This window comes from Apium graveolens, chromosome 9 (assembly GCF_009905375.1).
Source record: "Apium graveolens cultivar Ventura chromosome 9, ASM990537v1, whole genome shotgun sequence".
NCBI lineage: Eukaryota > Viridiplantae > Streptophyta > Magnoliopsida > Apiales > Apiaceae > Apium > Apium graveolens.
In genome coordinates, this window is record NC_133655.1 from 17,639,439 (window position 1) to 17,662,015 (window position 22,577).

At 39.7% G+C, this 22,577-nt stretch overlaps 1 protein-coding gene and 1 pseudogene across 1 annotated transcript; both read right to left on the reverse strand.

The window, feature by feature from the left end:
* The window catches only part of LOC141685066 (feruloyl CoA ortho-hydroxylase F6H1-2-like), a 74,955-nt pseudogene extending 55,484 nt beyond the window's left edge, over nucleotides 1-19,471 (reverse strand).
* A 1,381-nt stretch (nucleotides 19,472-20,852) lies between these two features.
* LOC141682862 (feruloyl CoA ortho-hydroxylase F6H1-3-like) lies at nucleotides 20,853-22,352 on the reverse strand. The gene is made up of 2 exons (XM_074487548.1): nucleotides 21,800-22,352; nucleotides 20,853-21,627 (listed from the first exon to the last, which is right to left on the reverse strand). The coding sequence occupies exons 1-2, from the start codon at nucleotides 22,285-22,287 to the stop codon at nucleotides 21,057-21,059; spliced, it is 1,059 nt and encodes a 352-aa protein (XP_074343649.1). The 5' UTR covers nucleotides 22,288-22,352; the 3' UTR covers nucleotides 20,853-21,056.
* Between the last annotated feature and the right edge of the window lie 225 nt (nucleotides 22,353-22,577).

The window sequence follows — 22,577 nt, forward strand, 5'->3', positions numbered from 1 at the left end:
GAGTCGGGTGGGACGCCACCTAATCATGTGCTGTATGCCATATAGTATGAAAGACTGGCCATCTTGAGTACGAATATGGTTGTCTCATCCTTCACTCATTTTTCTTCCTTCAACCAGTTGTCGCATTGTTATTCCTTATTCCGTTTTTCAATCAAAATCATGTTTACAAACTCTCCTCTTGCATCGAGTCTGTTCTTTGACGATTCCAAAAGAAATAGAATAGTCAGTGCGATAGGTAGAATTACGTGTCAAAGAAGAATATGATTGCAAGTTGATAAATAATACACTTCAAACTAGAGGATTTCGACGCGAAATGAATGGTTAGTGAATCGTACATTTATTACAAAATAAGGAAGCAAAGTTATGTGCGTCAGACGCTGCAAACAAGTATCGGGACGATAATCAAAGATCAAGGAAATTTCGAACAATGACCCAGACATGTAATTACGACGTGAAACATCCCTTCGTCGCTGGAAGATACTGTTCGTGAAGACTCAAGATGGAAGAAATCTTAAATGTAATCAAACTTCGAACGTGTTCTTCAAGAAATTGTAAAATTTTCTAATTTGCGTAAGTAAGGGATGATGAATCCAATGCTCATACCCGGGTCAGTAACGGAAGTTCGATGCGAAGCCATAAATAGAGATGAAGCAATGGTGACTCGATTGTGAAATTTTTCAAGAAATAATAATCTAACGGTTGAGTTTTTACGAGATTGTGACGGTAATAGTGAAGACCATGCGCAGTTATTAAAAGATAAACCGATTAATAATGGTCAAAAATAAATTAACAGAATCATGAAATCAAACCTTAAATTCATCAAGGACAATTCGTAATATTCTAAAAAGAATTGAGAAAGGTATGGTTATATTAATCATTGTGGGTTTCAGATCCAATTCCAATTAAAAAGAGATATGCTATACTAGTTAGATGCTGATTAAAGGTGAATTGTGGGAATTGATGATTTGGTTGATGGAAGTGGACGTATATGATTGTGGATGACTTGGTTGATTGATGGTGTCGGCTTGAGTCCGACTGGTAGTAAATAGTGTAGGGGGGAAAGTGCTGCCTAAATTTTCAGAAATTACCCTATAGTTAAGAACAAAGAAGTATATTGTCGTTCTCGTCAGTATTCCAAATAATTGTGATCTCGGTTCTTGAGAAAGTTGTTATGACCAAACTGACTTTATGTAATTGGTCTTTGATTCCAGTTAACTAGTTATCACTTGGTTTAAGTGATCATTTAAAGGAGTTGATTGAACCACTTTGCCAACTAATGGTTAGTTAAATGGAAATCGATTCCAATTAGATTGAGTCAAGCTCTAACATGATTTCCAGCTCCGAAATCAAAGCAATAAGAAATTTGGAAAGTAATGACGTTAACGTAAATTAAAAGGCCTAGTTCAATTAGCATGATGATATTGTAATCAGGTGCAAGGTGTGATCCAGAAGAATATGCTCTTTTGATGAATAAAAAGAATAAGAAGTTATTGGTTCAAGCTAGTAAGAAGAATATTTCAAGACCTGAAGGTATGAGATAAAGCCAAGAAAATATTTCATCTGCAATAGCGTTCCAGGAAGAACTTGAGCGTATACCCATATTGAATGACGAATTAATAAAATATTTGAATGTACACTTCTTTTGAATGGCAGTTGAATAGAAGTTGCTGCAGAATAATGGAAAGCTCACAAATTCAGGCATCCAATAAACGACGGGGATTGATGAAGTCCGCATGTGAACTCAGGAAAAGAGATGATAATCAATGAAGAGAAGTCAAACACGCGATTTGTGATACGCCAAGCAAGGTTAAGAAACTAGCTACCGAGGAAATTCGATAATTCTATTAGTAAGAATTTAGATAGTACGGATAAAAGGCTTCATTCCAGTGGGAACTGCAGAAATGACTTATCCAATAATAAACAGAGTAATATTACTAAGAAATCGTTATGTTTAAGAGAGATAATAAATAATAAAAATGAAGAACTAATCAAGACAGGAAGTGGAATCAAAAGGATGATAAAGAAATTTTATAAAAGAATCCAAGATTTATGCAAGGTATGAATTTCAGTTGGGCCAGAAGTGATTGGGAAATGAAGTGGAATGTCGATAATTAAAGATGGAATTTCAGTTAAGGAATGCGTGTAAACAGGAATGATTAGACCAAGGTATTGATTGCGAACTGCTGAAGAAGAAAGTTGCAATGAATCTCATGTCAGAATTCTTTCAAATTAAAGTGAAATCCCGGAGGTTTGAACAAATGATTTACCAAGGTTACCTCAGGGAATGAGGTAAGAATTTCTCGTCAGTGACTGCACAGAATCATGCTGATATCAAAAGCCGGTATCGTATAACTTAATAGGGATGAGATAATAAGTGAAGGAAAACTTCAGAAAGGTAAAAAGAATAATGAAATAAAGAGTATTTTGCGCCGTGCACAAAAGCGGTCATGGAAAAGAGAATGGAGATATGAGGTTACGCGTCGATTATCAGAAATTGTAAGTTTGAAGATTAAGTAAACACAATGTACCAGGAGTATTGGGATAGTGTGATTGTATTTATTGATAACATCCTCGCTAATTCAAGGACTGAGGAAGACCAAGTTGAACGCCTGAAGATATGCTTGCGAAGAATTGAGAAATAGCAGCTGGATTCTCAGCTTCAAAGATATGAATTCTGGTTATAATTGATTATGAGCTCCGGTGTGTGGTTAACTCCAAACAGGAAAGGTCCATTTAAGAATAGATGTTTCAAATAGAAATAAAAGGGTAAATATCAGTAAGATTGTTGAGAAATGGTTAAAAGAATTGGAAAAGTTAGAAATTAAAGAATAAGTTTTAATCCGTCTTCTGGGTTATGCTGATACTTACTTTGTTGTTGAATATCAAAGGTGGTATTAATGCAGATGAGTGATGTTAACTTCAGTAGGAAACATTGTGAGTATCAAAGTTCGTATTGATATCTAATTTGATAGGACAACAATATGAGTATTAGTACCAAGAGACCGGGTTTTTAATAAAGTTATGATTCATTCCATTCCAAATTAATGTACTTTCTTCAGATAAGAGATTCTCGCTCGATAAATCTACTCGATAGTGATTGGAAAGAAATAAAAGTATGCTACCAGATGGTGAGTAGATGCAATTGTCGAGATTTTTCCTTTTTAGTTTCCAAATTAGAGGTAGAACATTCCGAAGCATCAGATGTCATGAACCTAGGACATCGGGTGCAGACGAATAGGAAATGCAAGAAACCGATTAAAGATTCTTGAATACGATTAGAAACGATCATAGGCCAGGCTAATCGAATAGAAGGAGACATGAAAAGTAGAATAGAACAGTCAGTGAAAATAGAAAATTCATGAACACGAACTATTAGAAGTGGAAAGAGAAGAAGATTAGTGTGAATTAAGTTAGTCCTTTGAGGCAATGAGATAGATAGAGTGAGTGTGGATGAGTTGGTCTTGTTGTCACTGGTATAAGGAATCTATAAGGCATTCATGTGTGTATGACTATGAAGAGTAATTTAGCTCTCAATGTGAGAAATAAAAGATTGAATTAGGAGTTGCATAAGCAACTGATAAATTTGATGACGGCAGGAGACCGTTGAAACGAGATTAGAGTAGTGAGTCCTAAGAAATTTTAAGTAGATACTCAAAATGTATCAGTGTCTGTTCTTTAGCATGATTCTGAGGACAGAATCCTTTTAAGGAGGGAAGGATGTAACATCCGGGAAATATCGTGTAATTATTTATATCAATATATGATTATTATGTGAATATTATATGAATTTTGGTGAATTATTTGGTGTTTGATACTAATATTTGGATGTTCGTATGTAATAAGATGCGAGTATGTTAATTTTAATATGTGCAGAATAAAACATAGATAATTAAGGTATTTTTGTGGAAAATTTTTGGAATGTTAAATGATGTTATGATGATTTATGAATTATTAATTATTTTCTGATTAATTATAAAAAATTATTTTATAAAGCCGGGAATCGTCCGACTTCAATCGTTTTTGCGTTTTTACAACCCGAAACTCTTCCGAAAACTCCTTCTTAACCTAATCTGGTAATTCCGAACATTTTCCGTGTTTTAACTTTTTCGATCCGGGTTACGATTTGATATGTAGGAGTACCGGTATGAAATTTTCGATACGCAAATCATTTTATATATCGATAAGAACCCTTATTCTCAAAAGGCGAGACATTATTACCTTAATTTCGTATAAAGAATTTTATAGGAAGCTCTGTTTTGATAATTATCTAATTCTGGTATTAAAATGGTATCGTCTTTTCAGTTACTTAGCGGCTAAGTAACCTATTTTCGGAACCGATCTGTAAATGTAATTATCAAATTATTAAATAAATAAAATATGTGATGGTTCTGTCAGCTATGTGTTGCTGTATTATCAATTGTTTGTGAATTGTTGGACGCGAAGATTAATTTTATAATAAATTATCGAGTTGTATGCATTTAATTCATTTTAAAGCGATTTTATTGAATATTTATTCTTAAAAATGCTAAAATTGTCTCTAAAATTATTTTATTGTTTTAAAATTTTATTTATTATTTTTAGGGGTTTATAAAATTTAGAAATCAATATTTTATTAATTATTTAATTTTAAATGATTTCCTGATTTTATTTAATTGTAAAATCAGTATTTAATTCCAGAATGCTTCAAAAATCTTGAGATACATATTTTATTAAGTTTAGAATATTTCGAGAATTTTAAAATTATTCCGGTAATTTTCTGGCTTTTATTCACTCCCGCATTTATTCGTTAATTCGTTAAAATGCGGATATGATTGGCAAGTTAAAAATGGTTTAAAAATCATGAAAATTTAGAATATTAGTTTTAAATTATATTGAGAATTTTAAATCTGTTCTGATAAATTTTTGGGTTGTTCCTACTCGTAAATTATTCGTTGAAATCAGTAAGTGCGGTACGAGTCAGGATAATTATAACAAGAAAGGAAAAAAAAAAAAATAAATAAAAAGCCCCCAAATCATCCCTGCACCCCCCACCGCCTTTCCCTCAACCTCATCCTTAATCTCTCGTTTCTCTCCTCCCTCTCCACTCTGGTCTCTTTCAATTCTCTCATTCTCTCTCAAAAATCTCTCTTCTCTTGCTGTCCTCCTTGTGTCTCTTCCTTCTCCATGATTCCCTTTTTAGTTCCCGTTTTTTTTTCTCTCCTTTTTGGTGAGTTCTGGCACCGCCCTATGTTTCCGGTCTGTGGTTCTGTTCTCCGGTAATTGCCCGGTTTCTGTTGGCTTTTGCTGCGTGTATTCGTATATATTATGCGTGTATATATATATATGCAGTGTGTGCAAGCTGTGTGTGTGTTCTATGTACCGTGTGTGTGTTGTGTGTGTGTGTGTGTGAACTCAGTGTGTGTTGATGGTGAAACTGTTGCCTGACTTCTGTGGCTTTCCGATTGTGTCTCTGTTGTTCCGATTGTGTGATGTTGCCTACGCGCGTTGCGCGCGTTCTCCTGTGTCAAATTGAAACCGTTATTAATTATAATTTTATTTTAATTTTCTGCAGAAATTATTTGATGGCAATTCGTGAAATAAAAGAATTGTTGCGGAATTATTAAAATTAATCGGTGAAGTTTTGCGTTGGAAACCCGAGAATTTATCGGGTACCCGCAAAATTTTACCGCCGTCGGCGATGAGCCTCGGCGAGCCGACGGTGGGCGATGATGATTTCTATCTGAGTCCTACGTTATTAATTAAATAAAAATAGTTGGTAAATTAGTTGTGAAACGAAAATGGGAATAAAATAAAAATACGAATGAAAATGCAAAATACAAATAGTATTAATAATTAAGCGAATCGGAGTTTGGGACTTGGTAATTGGATTGTGGATTAAATTATGTTGTGATTGTTGTTGTGATTGGATTGTTGTTGTGGATGGACGTCGATTTGATTTCGACGGGTAGGCCGATAAACAAAGGAAACGCTGCCCGATTTTCGGGAAATTAATTCCGAAAATACGGGAACGTAACCTATAATTATCGGAGACGTCGAATAATCATATACAATTATATTATATGAACTGGACTGCGATTAAGACAAGATAATTTATAAATAATCGATTACCCTGTTTTCAAAACGACGAGTATACGTATTTTCTGAAAATAAATACCGAACCGAATTTCAAAGATGTGAACCATAACTGCTATGAGTATTTCGATAATACATAAAAATATGAATTCGGTTATGAAATCGTATGGGTAGAATAGGATGACAATTTGATGTTAAGTTTAAGCGGTTATCTGAATTAGGGTATTTCAACCCTGTAGGTTTTAGACGGAAGACCCGAGACGTGACATCAGACTAGGAATGATCTAGAAAATTAGACATCGAGATCAACGAAGTTCAAACCAAAGGGTCTGAATGTTGGGATCGTATTGAGAATAGAATAGCAGGTGGACGACAAAGTCGAACCAAAGTCAACCAATAATAACGGCTAAAGCTTATTGAGGCAAGTATTCCTAACCTTTCTCCTTAAATACTGCAAATATTTATTCTCTCCTATTCTAAGTTCAGAATAGTTAACTGTTTTATATTTCGCTGCAATTACTCTTATTATGCCAGTTCTTTTAAATTCTTGTTCCTATAATTCGATTGCTCTCTTGAGCAAATACCCATTCGTTCGGGTTATTTGCGAACCCTAATTTGGGATGTTTTGAAATCAGAATGATTTGATATCAAAATACTCTACGGGCTGGATGATTATTATGAGGGCCAGTGATGAGCTGGATCCTATGGGCCGGAGATGGATCGGACCCTTTAGGCCATAGTTGCCTGGGTGCCCCATATGTTGGTTGGGTCTATGCAGTTGGGTATAGATCCGCACTATCTCCTGACTGATCAGCAGGTTATAGTGCATATGTTGGTTTCTAGTGTTCAGTCCAATTTATTGTTGTTCGCCATTAATGGCATTCCTTCTTGAAAGAAAAATGTGATTATGAATTAAAGTTATTCTTTCTTAGCACTCAGTTTCGGAAAAATTACAATGTTTCAAAATAAATTCGAGGTTCAGATTGTTGCTGCAGCATTAGTTACTCAGTGATAGTTAGAATCTTGAATGAATTGAGATCTTCTTAATTATTCAACCCATCCTTATCAGGCTGGTTTAGCAGGCTAAGTCTATGGAAACTTAGTCGATAATGATGGATACTGAATAGTTAGGAATTTCTTGAACGTCGTTCTATGAATAGTTATTGCATTCGTTGCTCAAGTATGAAGTGTTACCAGAAGCTATTTTGAAAACACGCGATCTCTGAAGTTCTTATAAAATGTCATTAAGTCCTATGTGATTTATAGCAATGCAAATCAAATTGATTTTAAGTTGATAAAGTATATCCTTTAAATGATTTCGTGTTTCGTTCTTTAAAATATTTCAGAGATTTTATCCGGAAGTTTTCTTTGATTTTAATGCTTGAAACTCAAAATATATACTTGCTGGGCATTTTTGGCTCACTCTTGCTTTGTCAATTCTTATTTCTGCCAGAAACAGATAAGGATTAAAGTGAATAGATTTGATAGACAGCAGAAGTTAGAGAAGTTTCCGTTGCGAGAAGTTGAAGGTGTTAGAAGAATGTGATAAGAGCATTAGTTCAAAGGTATATATACTTGTATTATAGTTGAAGTGAGTTGTAGAAGGTTAGATTCTTGTTTCATACCATGACCTGTAAAAGATCCGGACTCAAGGGGTTATTTATTTATTTCTTTACTTTATGTAATAATGGTTAAGTAACACTAAATCTTGACCCCGGATTTGGGGCGTTACATCTGGAATCTCTGCATCTCTTGCAGTTGCAGCATTTCAAACAGAATCTAAGTGTGGATGAGCTCAAGCAGGATATTGCTGATCTAAAATCCTACAATGCTGAGAAGTTGGATTCAGTCATACCTTATGGTACTATGCAAGATTTGTTGGGGAGACTGAGGAAAGAATCTGATACTGACAAGAGGCTGGCCAGATTGGAAACCAGAGTTCAGATCATTGAAGACTCTATGGTCACCATTCTTCAGTATCAACAAACTCAAACAAATCTACTCATGCAGCTGGCAAATGCACAAGGATTGACCCCTACTCTTGATGATAACAAAAAGGGGGAGAATAAAGGGGAAGGGGAAGGAGAGCCATCAACAACAGTTCAAATATCTCAAGTACTAGTTCCTGTCATCACCACTTCTCCAATTATTCAAATCAAAGGAAAGCTTGATGGAATTGATCTAATCCAGATAGCAGCAGCTGAATTGCAAGTCAAAGAGCAAAGGAAGAAGATTGATGAAAAGATGCAACAAATTTTTGGTTCTACAACTTCTCAATCACAATCTGTGAAGCATAGCACAAAAGTGGAATCAATTATTATGGAGCTCAAGCCAGTAGGGAGGAATAAGGTTGGAGAGACTTCTTCCAAGGATCTGAAACCTATGGTTCTCAAACCCAACAACAGATCCATTAAGGACTCTACAAAGAATCCTCTGAAAGAAGTGGATTTTCCTCTTCCAAAGGCTGATGAGGATAAGCTTTTGGGTAGAAGTATCTTAAAGCTCAAAGAGACCATGGATGTGGCTGTAAGGAGGAACATGGCTATTATCTTCAGAGAGGGAAAGAGCATATGTGGGATGCAAGGACATCCCAAATTCTCAATAGCCAAGAGCGAAGAAAGCAGAAGGTTGAAGGAAGAAGCCAAACAGCTAAAGGCTGACAAAAGAGCACAAGCAAAGCTTGAAAAACAGCTAAAGTCAAGTCAGGATGAAGAACAGAAAGAAATTGAAGACAAAAGTGAAGATGAAGCTATGGGGGACATGGTTGATACTGATATGGAAGAGAGAAGTAAGGAAAGAGAAGAATGGCAGAAAGGGAACAGAAAGAAGGCCAATGCAAAGAGAAAGATGGTAGATAAGACTGAAGAAACCCAATCCAAATCCAAACCACTACCCTCTATTCCTGAACCCATTGTGCCTAACCCCTTCATGAACATTCATGGTGAAACAATCATTCCCAAGGAGGAACCAATTGATTGGGACACCATCAAATTGCCCACCTTCCTAACCTCTTCTCCACCATCAAAGAAGCAGAAAAGAAGAATCAAATCAACACCCTCTAAAGCCTCAATCAAATTCACACAGAAGCCTAAGCCTAAGCCTCAAGCCTCTAAGGATGATTATGTTCACATCTGTGACATAAAAGAATTTTCAGACATTGAACTCTATCTGGATGAGCTGGAGGAAGTACGGGGAATAGCTGCCTACAGACAACTACCAGAAAGACTAGTGTTCAAATACAAAGGAGTTGGGGAAAGAACTTGGCCTCTTTACAGAATTTTGAATGAATGCTACTCTACCTTGGTTAGAGTCTACTCAGCCATACAAAGGGATTCTGGCTTTATCAGGACTGCCAAGACTGAGATTCTCAACAAGATTGCCAACATAAGGAAAACTTGGAGGGAGCCCAACGACTTGCCTAGAACATTACTCATTCAAGAAAGAGGAATTACAATTCACAAATCACCTCATTGGTTGATGGAGTTTAGAGATAACAAAGGAGTCAGAAGATTTTTCAGAATTGAAGATTAGCTCAAGATTGCCAGTAATGAAACTCTCAAGGATATGCAATCTAAGTTGGACATCAATGAAGAAGATGAAGCTGAATTCTACAGACAACTTCAACTTCAAATAGAGGAGAATGACAGGAGGCTAGGAAAGAAAACAAGGAATCAAAGGAAAAGAAACTAATCTGCTCAGGCTAAAGGAGCACCCTTGGAAACAATGTAATTCTTCAATTCCATCTCAGCATACACATTTTTGTAGCACTTTTGAATTTCTGCTTTATTACAGTTTATATATTTGTCAAGTGTTTTGTTATCATCAAGCTAAACCCAAATTTATGCCTACAGTTCTAGTAGACATAAATAGGGGGAGATTGTTAGGAATATGTGTATTAGTTTGATGATAAGTTAAACAAAACACCTAAGTAGAAATCTAGTGTTTGTAGCCTCAACGGATAAGACCATCCTGGCTATCCGTTGAAGGAGTAGCTTTACTTAGCAATAAGTTTAGTATTGTAGCACATTTCATTCTCTGGATTCAAGTTGTAATTCTTAGATGTTGTAGGAAAGTATCAGTCATGTTGACTACTAGTGGATATGCAAATAGGAGGGCTAATTGTAAATATTTCATGCCTTGTAATTTTGTATAAGTGAAGAAGTATCAACTGATATTGAAGACCTTCAACGGATAAGAAATAAAGCTTCAACGGATGTCTCTAAAGCTTCAACGGATAATATCCATCAACGGATAAGTGCTTCAACGGATAAAGACTTCAACTGATAATGCATCAACGGATAAAGCTTCAACGGATAAAGCCTCAACGGATAAGGCATCAACGGATGCTTAGTTCATTAGCAGTTGATAGTGACAATTCACAAGCTGACAGAGGCACATGGGTTGACAGATACAAACTGGAATGTGGAAGCCTCTAGGAGGAATCAAGAAAATGCAGCATTTCCATTCTGATGCAAACAAGGAAGTATTCAAAGATCTACAGCCAAGCCTAAATTGCATTGGATAGAGAAATGAAGAAGAAACACGTGAAGAATCTTTTTAATTATATTTTACAGTTTTGTCTTCACTTGTAAACTTGGTGATATATAAACCAAGTAGCAGCTAGTAATTAGATAAGAATTTTCCTGAGCTGTTTAGAAATATCCAGAGAGAAAATCATCTAGTTTGTACTAGGAAGCAGCTGTGATTTAATTCTTTGAATCACAGATTTTCTGAAATAACACATCTCTGGTGGAACAACAAATCCACCAGAAAAGTTTTTAAGTTCTTTGTGTTCTTTACATTTGTGTTTGAATATATATCTGTCTGTATTAGCTTCAAGCAATTCACACACTTGTTCTCAAAAATACTTAGCCTTAGAAATTGCTCAAAACTTGAAAAAGTTTTGACATTTACATTCAACCCCCCTTCTGTAAATCTCATTGTTAGTCCACTGGGAATAACAAGGGTGATGATACGGCCCGGAAGGTGGCGTTGTCTCGTCCGGGGAGGACAACGATCGTGATCAACGAGCCCCGGGTTGAGGACATGCAGCAAGGGGATGTGACAAGGGTCCCAGCACCCCGGAAGAGGAAGAGTGCTCCTACTGGTTCCGGGGAGAAAGGTGATGATGTATCCGAGGGCCCTGTTTCGAAGAAGGCTGTTGTTGACCTGGCCCCGGATACTCCGGAAACTTTGAAGGCCCTGCTTGCTAGTTTCACCCCAGAGACTCGCCGGAGGGAGCTGTTTGAGAACTATGCTAGCACGGCGGAGAGGAAGAAGTACAGGAATGAGCCTCTCGATGACTTTCTGGTCGGGCTTCAGGAGGATATTACTGCTGTAAGCCTTTTTCTTACTTGTCCTATTCTTATTTTCTTGTATTTTTATTTTCTAATCGCGATTTATAATGTTTTCAGGCTAACTCCCGGGTCGCTGGACTGGTTTGCATAACCCGGAGCCTACAAGCGAAGGCTGATGCTGCCGAGGTTTACAAGACTGAATCCGAGAAGCTATCCCGGGAGGTACAGGAGTTGAAGGAGGCAAGTGCAAGGGAGGTTGCTGCTCATAAGAAGCTTTTGGACGAGATCCGGGAGAGGCAGGATCGAGCCGAGGCTTCTGTCCGGGAGATGAGGGCTGAAAATAAGAAGCTGAAGGATGATCTTGCCGCCCGGCCCACTCCCGAGGAGGTTCTGGCAGGGTTCCGGGGCAACCCCACGTACTTCGAAGAGCTGAATGACAAAGCCCTGGAGAAGATCCAGATCTGTTGGAATGTGGCTTCCAAGTATCTTGTTGAAGAGCCTCAAGGTACAATCGATGTCTTCTTGGAGAAGTAAATTGAGGAGGAGATGCGGCTAGAGCAGGAGAAAGAAGCCATCCAGGCAAGGGAGTCTGGTGCCGGAACCTCTCGCAATGTTCCTCCCTTTCCCGGATCGCCACTTGCCGAGCAGCCTCCCGTACCAAAAGGTGACCCGGAGCAGCCTCCTTCTCCCCCCGCCGATCCTGCAGCCGAAGTTTGAAAACTTTGCCATTTTTTGGCATGTAATTTCTATTTCCTTGTTTTTAGTTTAAGCCATTCCGAACTGAGCCTTTTGGCTTTTTTAACTTGTTTGTAATCTGAATGATTTCGATTTGCCCCCCGGGGTGTGTTTCCCCGGGGTAGTTTAATATGATTGTGCTTTTCTTTCATTCCTTTCTTATTGACTCGTATATGTTAGGAAATTTTTTGGGGTACACATGGGCTGTGTTTTTGCGGACCCCGGGTTGGGGTAAAAATATTTAACTTGTAGAAATTTTATAGGACCCCGGGTAGGGGTAAATTTCCATGTGATAGAAATTTACAAAGTACACATGGGCCGTGTTTTTACAGACCTCGGGGTGGGGTGAAAATATTTATCTTATAGAAATTTTGTAAGTACTCATGGGTTGAGTTTTTATAGGACCCTGGGCAGGGGTAAATTTCCATTTGATAAAAATTTGCAAAGTACACATGGGCTGTGTTTTTAAATCTGATGGCAGATAAATAAGAAGCATAATGAAATTGATTCAAATTATGGAACGCTTAAAGTAGAGTTTTTGATTCATATTGAAAGCAAAAATTATATTCTGGGGCGAATGGGAATAGCGCTTACATCAAAATATCATAGTATAAATGTAGAGGTGTTCCCAGAATGTGCACCTTTTCCTTATTGGTAGAATTTCCTTAGACGGGTTTCATGCTAGGTGTTGGGGACCTCGGTCCCGCTGAGGTAGTTCAGTTTGTAAGTTCCCGGATGGATCACTTCCTTGACTATATAAGGGCCTTCCTAGTTCGGCTGCAGTTTCCCTTGATTAGTTGGGTCCGAGGCTTCAGTGTCCCGGAGCATTAGATCTCCCACCACATATTCTCTTATCCTGGCCTTTTTTGCGAAGTAAAGTTTTATTTTTTCCTTGTAGCTTTCCATTTTTTCTACGGCCCGATCTCTTACTTCATCCAGGAGTTCGAGGTTGGTTCTGAGGCCTTCTATATTGGAGACCTGGTCAAAGTTGGTCACTCTATGAGAGGGGGATCCGGTTTCTACAGGTAACCGGGCCTCTGTACCATAGGCAAGCTTGAATGGAGACTCCCCAGTTCCCGTCCGGGAGGTAGTTCTGTATGACCATAAAACCTTCGGGAGTTCATCCGGCCAGTTCTTTTTAGAGTCTTCCAGTCTCTTTTCTAGACCTCGGAGTATGGTTCTGTTTGTGACCTCGACCTGTCCATTTCCTTGTAGATGGGCCACAAATGCTTTTTTGTGCCTTATCCCGAGCTCTTTGAGATAGGCTTCAAAATCCGAACCCACGAACTGTGGCCCGATGTCCGAGATTAAAACCATCGGGATCCCGAACCTCATTACAATCATGTCCACAAACTTGATGCAGTCTTGCTGGTTAATGGTTCTCATAGCCTTGGCCTCCGCCCACTTAGTCATATAATCTATTGCTACCAGAACATAACGAAGATCCCCTTTTGCTCGAGGGAAAGGGCCCATGATGTCAATTCCCCAGACAACGAATGGGATTGGGGAGAGAACGGACCCGGGGAGGCTTGAACCTTATTTCGGCACGTTGCTGAACTTCTGGCACTTGCTGTATTTCTTCACATAGGCAACTAAATCAGCGTGGATTGTGGGCCAATAGTAGCCTTGTCTGATGACCTTGTATGCTAGAGCTTTAGCGGCTAGGTGATCCCCGCAGATTCCCTCGTGCACCTCCCGGAGACAATAATCCGCCTCATCCGGATCAATGCACTTTAAAGTCAGTGCAGAGAAAGTTCTCCGGTATAGCTGATTGTCTTCTTAAAAGAAGCATGCAGCCTTATACTTGAGGTACCGCGCTTTGTTCTGGTCTTCCGGAAGGGTGCAGTCCTTGAGATAGGCTATGTAAGGAGTCATCCAGTTATCCGGGCTACTAATACATAATACCTCAGGTCGATCGGTGCTGGGGGCTCCAAGCTCCTCGAAGTAAACCGAGCTGCTTAAATCTGAAGTATTCTGGATGAGCTTGGATAGTTCGTCTGCCTTCGCATTTTCCTCTCTGTTTATCTGGAAGATGGTTGAGTCCGGGATGGTTTCCAGGATTGCTCTAACCATTTCCTGATACCGGGCCAATTTGGGATCTTTTGCGACATATTCACCATTGGTTTGCCTTACCATAATCTGAGAATCACTATAAATTGTTAAATTCCTTACTCCAAGGGATTTGGCTAACCTGAGTCCGGAGAGTAGAGCTTCATATTCAGCCAGGTTGTTTGTTGCCTTGAAGGCGAAGGTTATGGCCTGCTGGATTGTGAATCCGCCCGGGCTGGAAAGGATCAGGCCAGCTCCGGACCTTTCGGCTATAGCCGAACCATCAACATGTAATGTCCAAGAATCCCGGTTGCTAGCCTCCTTTTCTTCTTCGGATTGGGGTTTAGGTGTCTCCGGGACTTCCGAAAAGGTGCATTCCATGACGAATTCGGCCAACGCCTGGGCTTTTATAGTTGTCCTCGGGATAAATTTGATATTGAACTGGCTTAACTCGATTGCCCAATTGACTAACCTCCCGGAGGAGTCTGGCTTGTGGATGATTTTGCGAAGTGGTTGATTAGTGATTACCCTGATTTCCCGGCCTTGGAAGTATTGTCTTAGCTTCCTGCTCGAGTGCACAAGAGCCAGTGCGAATTTTTCCAAGTTTGGGTACTGGGTTTCAGCGTCTTTCAGGACTTGGCTTACATAGTATACCGGGGTCTGTGAACCATTTTTCTCCCGAATGAGCGCTGAAGACACTGCTCTCTCCCCGGCTGCAATATAGAGATAAAGGGGTTCCCCGGGCTTTGCTTTTGACAAAATAGGCGGGTTCATCAGATGTCGCTTGACTTCCTCAAACGTTGTTTGGCAGTCCGGGGTCCAGTCGATGAGCTTTTTGTTTTGGGCTCCTTTTAATAGCTCGAAGAAAGGCAGACATTTCTCTGCCAACTTTGGGATAAATCTTCGAAGGGCTGCTAGGCATCTTGCAAGCTTTTGAATGTCCTTTTGAGTTTGGGGGACCGTCATTTCCATTATAGCTTTGATCTTCTCCGGGTTGGCTTCTATTCCTCTTTCACTGACTAGAAAACTAAGAAACTTCCCGGAGGGGACCCCGAACGCGCATTTCTCTGGGTTCAGTTTCATGTTGTACTTCCTCAAGTTGTCGAAACATTCTTGGAGGTCCTGGATGTGCTCTAGGATTGTGACCGACTTAGAGATCATATCATCGACATAAGATTCCATGTTCCTGTCCAGTTGATCTTTGAAGATGGTATTCATCATTTTCTGGTATATTGCTCCGGCGTTGATTAACCCAAACGGCATCATAACAAAAGCGTAAACAGCCCGGTGTGTGATGAATGCCGTCTTCGCGATGTCTGCCGAATTCATCTTGACCTGGTTGTATCCCGAGAAGGCGTCCATGTAACTTAGCATTATATGGCCCGAGGTCGCGTCTATCAGCTGGTCAATGTTGGGCAGGGGTAGGAGTCTTTAGGACACACCGAATTGAGGCTTATATAATCCATGCACATTCGCCATTTTCCGTTAGGTTTCTTGACCAACACAACGTTGGCTAGCCAGTCCAGATACTTAATTTCACAGATTATGTCGGCCTTCAACAACTTTTCAACTTCTTGGTCAATTGCCTGCTGTCTCTCAGGGGCAAAGTTCCTTCGTTTTTGCTTGATTGGCTTTTTCTTTGGATCTACGTCCAGGCTATGTATAGCTACGGATTCATCAATCCCCGGCATGTCTTCCGGGGACCAAGCGAACATGTCAGCGTATTCCTTTAGTAAATCGATGAGCTCCTTCCCGAATGTGGTTTCCAGGCCTTTGCCAATTTTGATTTTCTGGGTGGGGTTCCCAGGTTCCAAATCTACCTCGATTTTCTGTTGGGCAGGTTCTACCTTTGTCTTCTCCTTGTTCTCTACAAATTTCTGAATCTGGGCATCAGCGTTGGTTACGCTGTATCCGGACTCTTCAATCATATTCACATCCAACCGGGCCCTTTTACTAAGGTGCTCTCGATGCTTCTTTCAGCTTTGTCCCTTTGGTAGGGACATTATTTTCTTCCGATTTTCCGGTTCCGTTTCTGCCATGACAAGTGCTTGACCATAGCATCTCCCTGCCATCTCCCTGTCTCCTTTCAATTCTCCAATGCCTCCCGGGGTGGGGAATTTGAGTTTTAAGTGAATAGTTGAGGGGATTGCCCCGAGCTTGGTGATAGTGGGCCTTCCAAGGATCATGTTATATGAGGAGGTTGCGCTTATCACATAGAATTTCATCATATGAGAGACCTGTCGGGGTGCGGTCCCAAAGATGACGGGGAGATAAATGATGCCCCGGATTGGAATCATCGTGTTCCCGAATCCGTACAAGGGATCTTCGAGACAGGGGTCCATTCGGAGGTGGCCGAGCTCCATCCTGTTAAGTGTGTGCTCGAATACAATATTAGCAGAGGAACCATTGTCAACTAAGATTCTTTTTACCTCGTTATTTGCGACATCAAGGGTCACCACCAATGCCAAGTTGTGGTCCGGATCGAGCACCTCATAATCAGAATAAGAGAAGCAGATCGGCTCATCATCCAGATTCTGGATCATCATCACCTCATTCTCCTGGTCCGGGCTCCGAGGTGGAGAGACTGTTCCTCCGAAAACAACATTCACCACATTTTTGCCTCTTCCCGGGGCTCTGTCTTTGTCATTTGAGCCCCTTTGAAGATACTGATTCATGTTTCTTGATTTGGTCTTCTATGAACATCTTGAGGGAGAAACAGTTTTCAGTGGTATGGCCATGATCCTCGTGATAGCCACAATGCTTGTCCCGGGCCCTGTTTTCGGGTGGCGCCGGCAAGGGTTTTGGCGGATAATAAAACGACTTGCCCTTGACTTCACGTAAAAAGTCATCCCGGGGCCTGTTGAGGGGTGTCCACTCCGGTTCTGGCTTGGGTTCCTTCTTGGTCTTGGGTTTCCTTTCATTCTTTCTTGATTCGGGGTATGTATCCCGGGGTGGGGTTCCCGGGACTGCTGAATGTAGTTAGCTTGCCTGTCAAGCTTGTATCTTTTGTCTTTTCGGGACGACGAGCGTCGCTCCGGAGACTCATCATCATCGTGTATTCTTCTATTCATCTTCATTGATTTGAGGAAATCATTTTCCATTATGAACTTTGATGCCAATGCGTATGTTGATGCTAGGCTTTGGGGCTCTCTATGAATCAAGTCTTTAACATAGCCTTCACAAGATATCGGGTGCAAATTTCTTCGAAAAATGTTCACTGCCTCCTTTTCTTCTAAGTTGGAGAGTTGGTTAACTGCTTCCTGCAATCTTTTGATGAATTCCGGGAGGGACTCCTTGCTTCTTTGCTGGATTGTTTCTAGATGACACATCTGCAACTCGTTCATCCAGTTGGCCCTGAATCTTTTCAAAAATATCTCGCGGAAGTCTTTCCAGGAGTCCACACTCCGGGACGGAAAACGACTGAACCATTTCTGAGCACCCCCCTTCAACGTTGATGCGAAGAATCGGCATCTAGTTAAGTCGCTGTAATCATAAATATTAGATATTTGCTCGAAATAGTTTATATGCTCCTCAGGGTCGGCTAGTCCATCAAAAGAGTCAAAATTGAAGTGCTTCAGCCCTGATTCGTGAACGGGATGGCTTCCGCTCCTACTTCCATGTCGCCTTCCACTTTTCTTTTAAGGTCCCGGAGGACCCGGGCCATTTGTTCTTGCTTGGATTCCTTATCTGGCTCCGAGTCCGAAGAAACATGAATCCGGTGTGCCTTTCTTTTTAGCTTTGCTTCTTCTTCCCGGACTCTCTTTTCGATAGGTTCCTGGGCTTTAGCCTCTTCTTCTTTCCGGATTCTCTCACGGAGGGCAGCTCTCTTTATTTCATCTCTGGCATCGTCTGGTGGTTTCTTTAAATTCTTTGCAATCCGGTCGAAGACGGATCCCCGAGATTCTCCGGACCGTTCACCGGACCGTTCTCGCTGATCCTCTGGGCGGGTCTCAGGTTCGGCATCATGCTTTTCCTTCCACAGGTCCATTGCCGCTTGTATCTGTTACGGGGTCATGCTTCCCCATGGGTTGGCGGGGGCCCCAGTGTGCTTATGGGCAGCTTTTTCAATAACTATTCTCTGGTCTCCTGGTTGGAGATTTTGAGAGGGAGTCTGGGTTATGGGGGGCCCTTCATCCAGATCTTCCATGTCTCCATCCCTGGGTTGGGGAGGAGGCGGAAGGAAAGAGGCAGAAACAACCGCTTTGCTCTTTCTCATAGTCATGGTTATTCAATAGTACTACAAACTCAAAGTAATAAAACTCGTAAAAAACAGATCTAAGAGATTGGTAGTGGCGCTCTTACTGGGGGATGTTATTCCAAGCTGCTGGGTGGGGTAGGAGTTGCGGATATGAACACCACTGGGCGGAGGTTCGACCCCTCCTTCTAGCGCCAATGATAATCCCAAATCACCCCGGGACCTTCTCCTTGCCGGGCCCGGACTGAAACTCCTTTTGGACGGAAACGGCGTCGGCTTGCGGTGTAGCTGTAGGGTGGGAACCTACAAAACAGAACCGGAGGGGGGTGGCGTCCCCGCGGCACCTCCGGCGTGAGAATGAGAAATGGTTTTAAGGAGAAGAAGGGCAAAACGGGGATTATGCGAATATATTTATGGTGTGTACGTGTGTGTATGTAAGTATAGGTGAGAGAGAGAGTATGTGAGATTGTAACCTGTAACCTTCCTTCTGTTCTACCTTTTATAGGCCTCCTACTAGGGTTTAGGGGTTTGTACCTTTTAATCTGGACCGTAGGTTGGCCTTTTGGACTGTAGGGCATCTGGACGCCTGGGATGCGTCAGAGTACTACCAGATCCGGACCGTAGGAACGTTTTGGATCCCGGGTACCTGGACGGTGGTAATATTGCCACGTGTCCTGGGCCCTTACAGGTTAGAGCTTAGTACTTCCTGGGCTCTTGCTATTGGGCCCTGGCCCCTACTATTGGGCCTGAGTTATTATAGGCTATCAGCAGGCATCTGGAAAAATCCCTGGGTAGCTCCTTAACATTCTCTAAAACGTCAATGGGGACTCCATGATTCACAATCTGAAAGAATCCCCACTTTTCAGCTGCATCCGCAATCTGATGAGCCACGTTTGGGTCATCTAAATTTGCCATGTCGATTACAGGAATGGATTCTTTATTCAGGACTTTTGTCAAGTCTATTCACTCTTCGAGAGGTTTATTTATATTGCTTTGGTAAAGCTTTGAGGCCGAGCTCAGAGATTCCCTTTACTCCATGCCCTTTTTTAATCGCAAAATGTGTATAATCATCAGAGAAAGATGGTGTCATTATGTTCGAAAGGTGATGCACCGAAAACGGAATATATCAGATAATTAATTTTGTGTTTATTAAGTTTGTATAGAGGCTAGGGAGAACGAAAAGAAGAGGATGATGTAAAAATGGATATTATGCTAGGCTATTAATATGTGTAATCCATCATTTTGGCAACTAATGCAACAACCACCCGGGGTTTCTTAGTTTCTACCTTAGCACTACACAGCCGACAATATCGACACGCTGAAACAAAACCAACAATCGTTCTAGTGAAAAACTGGTTGTGAATTTGAAGAATGGCAAAGATTGGACGTATTGACCTTTTGTACAAGTGATATATGAACATGTGCAAATCATGCATATTGCTGTTATTCAACGGTCTGTACTCTCCTGTTATGTTTCTTCCATGAAAGTGTTGCATGTACTTATATTTTGTCCTAATTTTGTTAAATAATTTTTATGTGGTTCACTATTTTTTCAATTATATAATATTTTTAGATAATAGATAATTCTTGACATTGCATAATTTATTTTTTGCTCTTACAAAATACAAAACATATGCATAATTATCTTTTGGCTACCCATAGCTTTTTGTGTATAAATCATTTTCTAGTTTGAGATTTGTACAAGCATTTTCTAGTTTGAAATCTGCATCTTCAAATTTATGTATGAAGAGAAACTTTCCTAACTAAGTGTATTTTCAATAACTATATTTAATTTTTTGCATGAAATAACTATATTTAATTTTTTGCATGAAATATTTTTCAGTTTGAAATCTTTATCTTCAATTTTATATTTGTCTTTAAAGTAATAGAGTACTTACTTTATATTAAAGTCGTAAACCAATACATAATTTTATTAATTGCTACATGATATACTATAGCCTATATAATAATGTTGTGTGTTTTATCATTTTTTATATATATAAAATTAGATTAAAAAATAAAATATGAAAGAAATATAAAGTTAGAATTATTTAAATAAATTAATGGTTGTCAAAGACATTAGAATCTAAAACCAAACATACTAAATATAAAACTAAGTCGATCTTGCAAACTTAAGAATAAGAGAAAATCATTATGATGGTAACATCTTGTCAGTGCCGGTGCAAGTATAGTACATTTAATTTCCATTCAGGGGTAGGAGATAGTTTATTTTTTCTCACAATTACAATAGTATAAACAGATATTATAAAACTTAAGTTTTGATCATGGAAAACTATAAAAAAAATTAAACTTGGAAACTGTTTTTAATCATTGAGCTTAAATGTCTTCAAATTGAATATATAATATAATAAATGAGAAACAATACACCATAGATAAATCATTTATCACTTAAGTTATCTCAAATCCTTCATTTTCTCATCACTTAAATGAATTCTAATATATTTCATTAAATAGAAAATAATAGGGAAAAAGTAATAATGGTATAAATAAACCATGTATTTATCATTTAATATCAGTACATAATAGTTGATACCGAGTAAGACATTACATTTTCTCCCCAGCAATAGCCAATAATGACTACAACAGATAAAAAAATATTTCCAATATGGAATAGTACTTCAAAGTTCAAACAGAAGCATAACTCTTGACGAGTCCGTATATAAACATTTTCCAATTCCAGAAAAAGATCATATCTTGGCAAAATCAATGGTCTCCTTTCCATCATGACCTTTCCTGAAGAAATGTTTCACATAATCCGAGTACAGAACCTGCTTGTAGATCGGTTTCTCTCCGTTCTTGAGAACCTCAGGTAGCGGGCCAATAATATCCTCCGGTCTGGGATTAACAAAGATAGGCACAGAAACTCTGTTATTGGTTCCATTAGCAGCAACACGATGCTCAACACTCTTGTATTTACCATTACTCATGATTTGAAGAGCATCACCAACGTTGATCACTATTGATCCTGTTATTGGAGGCACGTGAATCCATGCATCCGTTTCCATTTTCCTGACGTATAATCCTCCGATGTTGTCTTGAAGGAGAAATGTGAGTGTGGAGACATCAGAGTGCCGGCCGACTCCAACTGTGAGCTCGGGGTTCGGACAGGTTGGATAATAGTTGAGGTTGATTCTTTTTGAGCCCATTAGAAGTGGTCTTTTTGAGTCCATGTCCTCCACATTTAGCTTTTGCATCAGGGCTTGTAGCAGCCACTTGATGACAAAATCTGACTTCTTCATGAATTCTACTGCTTCGTTCCTGAAACAAATTATACGGTTAGAACATTGAAAGTCTAGCTAGTGCAAGGTGCAAGGCGCAAGGCATGTAGTGCATTGCATCGCATGTAGATGGGCTAGGTGAGGTTAGTTTTTTATTCCAGACCTAATGTATTTAAATCAATGAAAAATGAAATCATAATGTTTTAACATACTTGCATGCAGATGGCCAAAATCTGGAAGACTCTTCATCAGAAACGTAGAAGAGACTGAGGTAATCTTTCCACTCAAGAGCCTTCTCTGCTTTTGGAATAAAACTTGTTCCAAATCTAACATTTTTTGTAAGAGAATTTTCTTGCGAAAACTTGATCTTTTCCTCAGCAGGCAGCTGAAAGAAGGCCCGGGTGGCTTCCTTAACATTCTCTAGAACGTCAAGGGGGACTCCATGATTCACAATCTGAAAGAATCCCCACTTTTCAGCTGCATCCGCAACCTGATCAGCTACATTCGGATCATCTAAATTTGCCATGTCAATTACAGGAATGGATTCTTTATTCAGGACTTTTGTCAAGTCTATTCGCTCTTCAATAGGTTGAATATATTGCTTTGGTAATGCTTTGAGGCCGAGCTCGGAAATGCCCTTGACACCATGCCCTTTTTTTACTGCAAAATGTGTATAATCATCGGAAAAAGATGGAGCCATTGACTATGAAAGTGGACCGGGGATATGAATATTTTGAGATGGAGAGGAAGTTATTAGTAGATAGGATGATTTGAAATGCATGCAAGGGTAGGCTATTTATACTCTTTGTATTCTATACATATGCGGAAGTTTGGCAATCTAGTGCAACAATCACGCGTTTCTTCATTTTCCACCAGCCGACAATTGAGACGCACACAGAACTTAACTAATGAACATTCACTGTTTTAATTGTATTTGTTTAGTAAAACCATTATGATTATATTGAATCGACTAATTTGAATTAGAGGTTA

Excerpts from the sequence above, each read along its gene's own strand:
- LOC141682862 (XM_074487548.1), bottom strand. The coding sequence starts at position 22,287 with ATGGCTCCATCTTTTTCCGATGATTATACACATTTTGCAGTAAAAAAA. Across the intron at positions 21,628-21,799 it reads TTTTGGCCATCTGCATGCAA|GAACGAAGCAGTAGAATTCA; the intron begins GTATGTTAAAAC and ends AATTTGTTTCAG.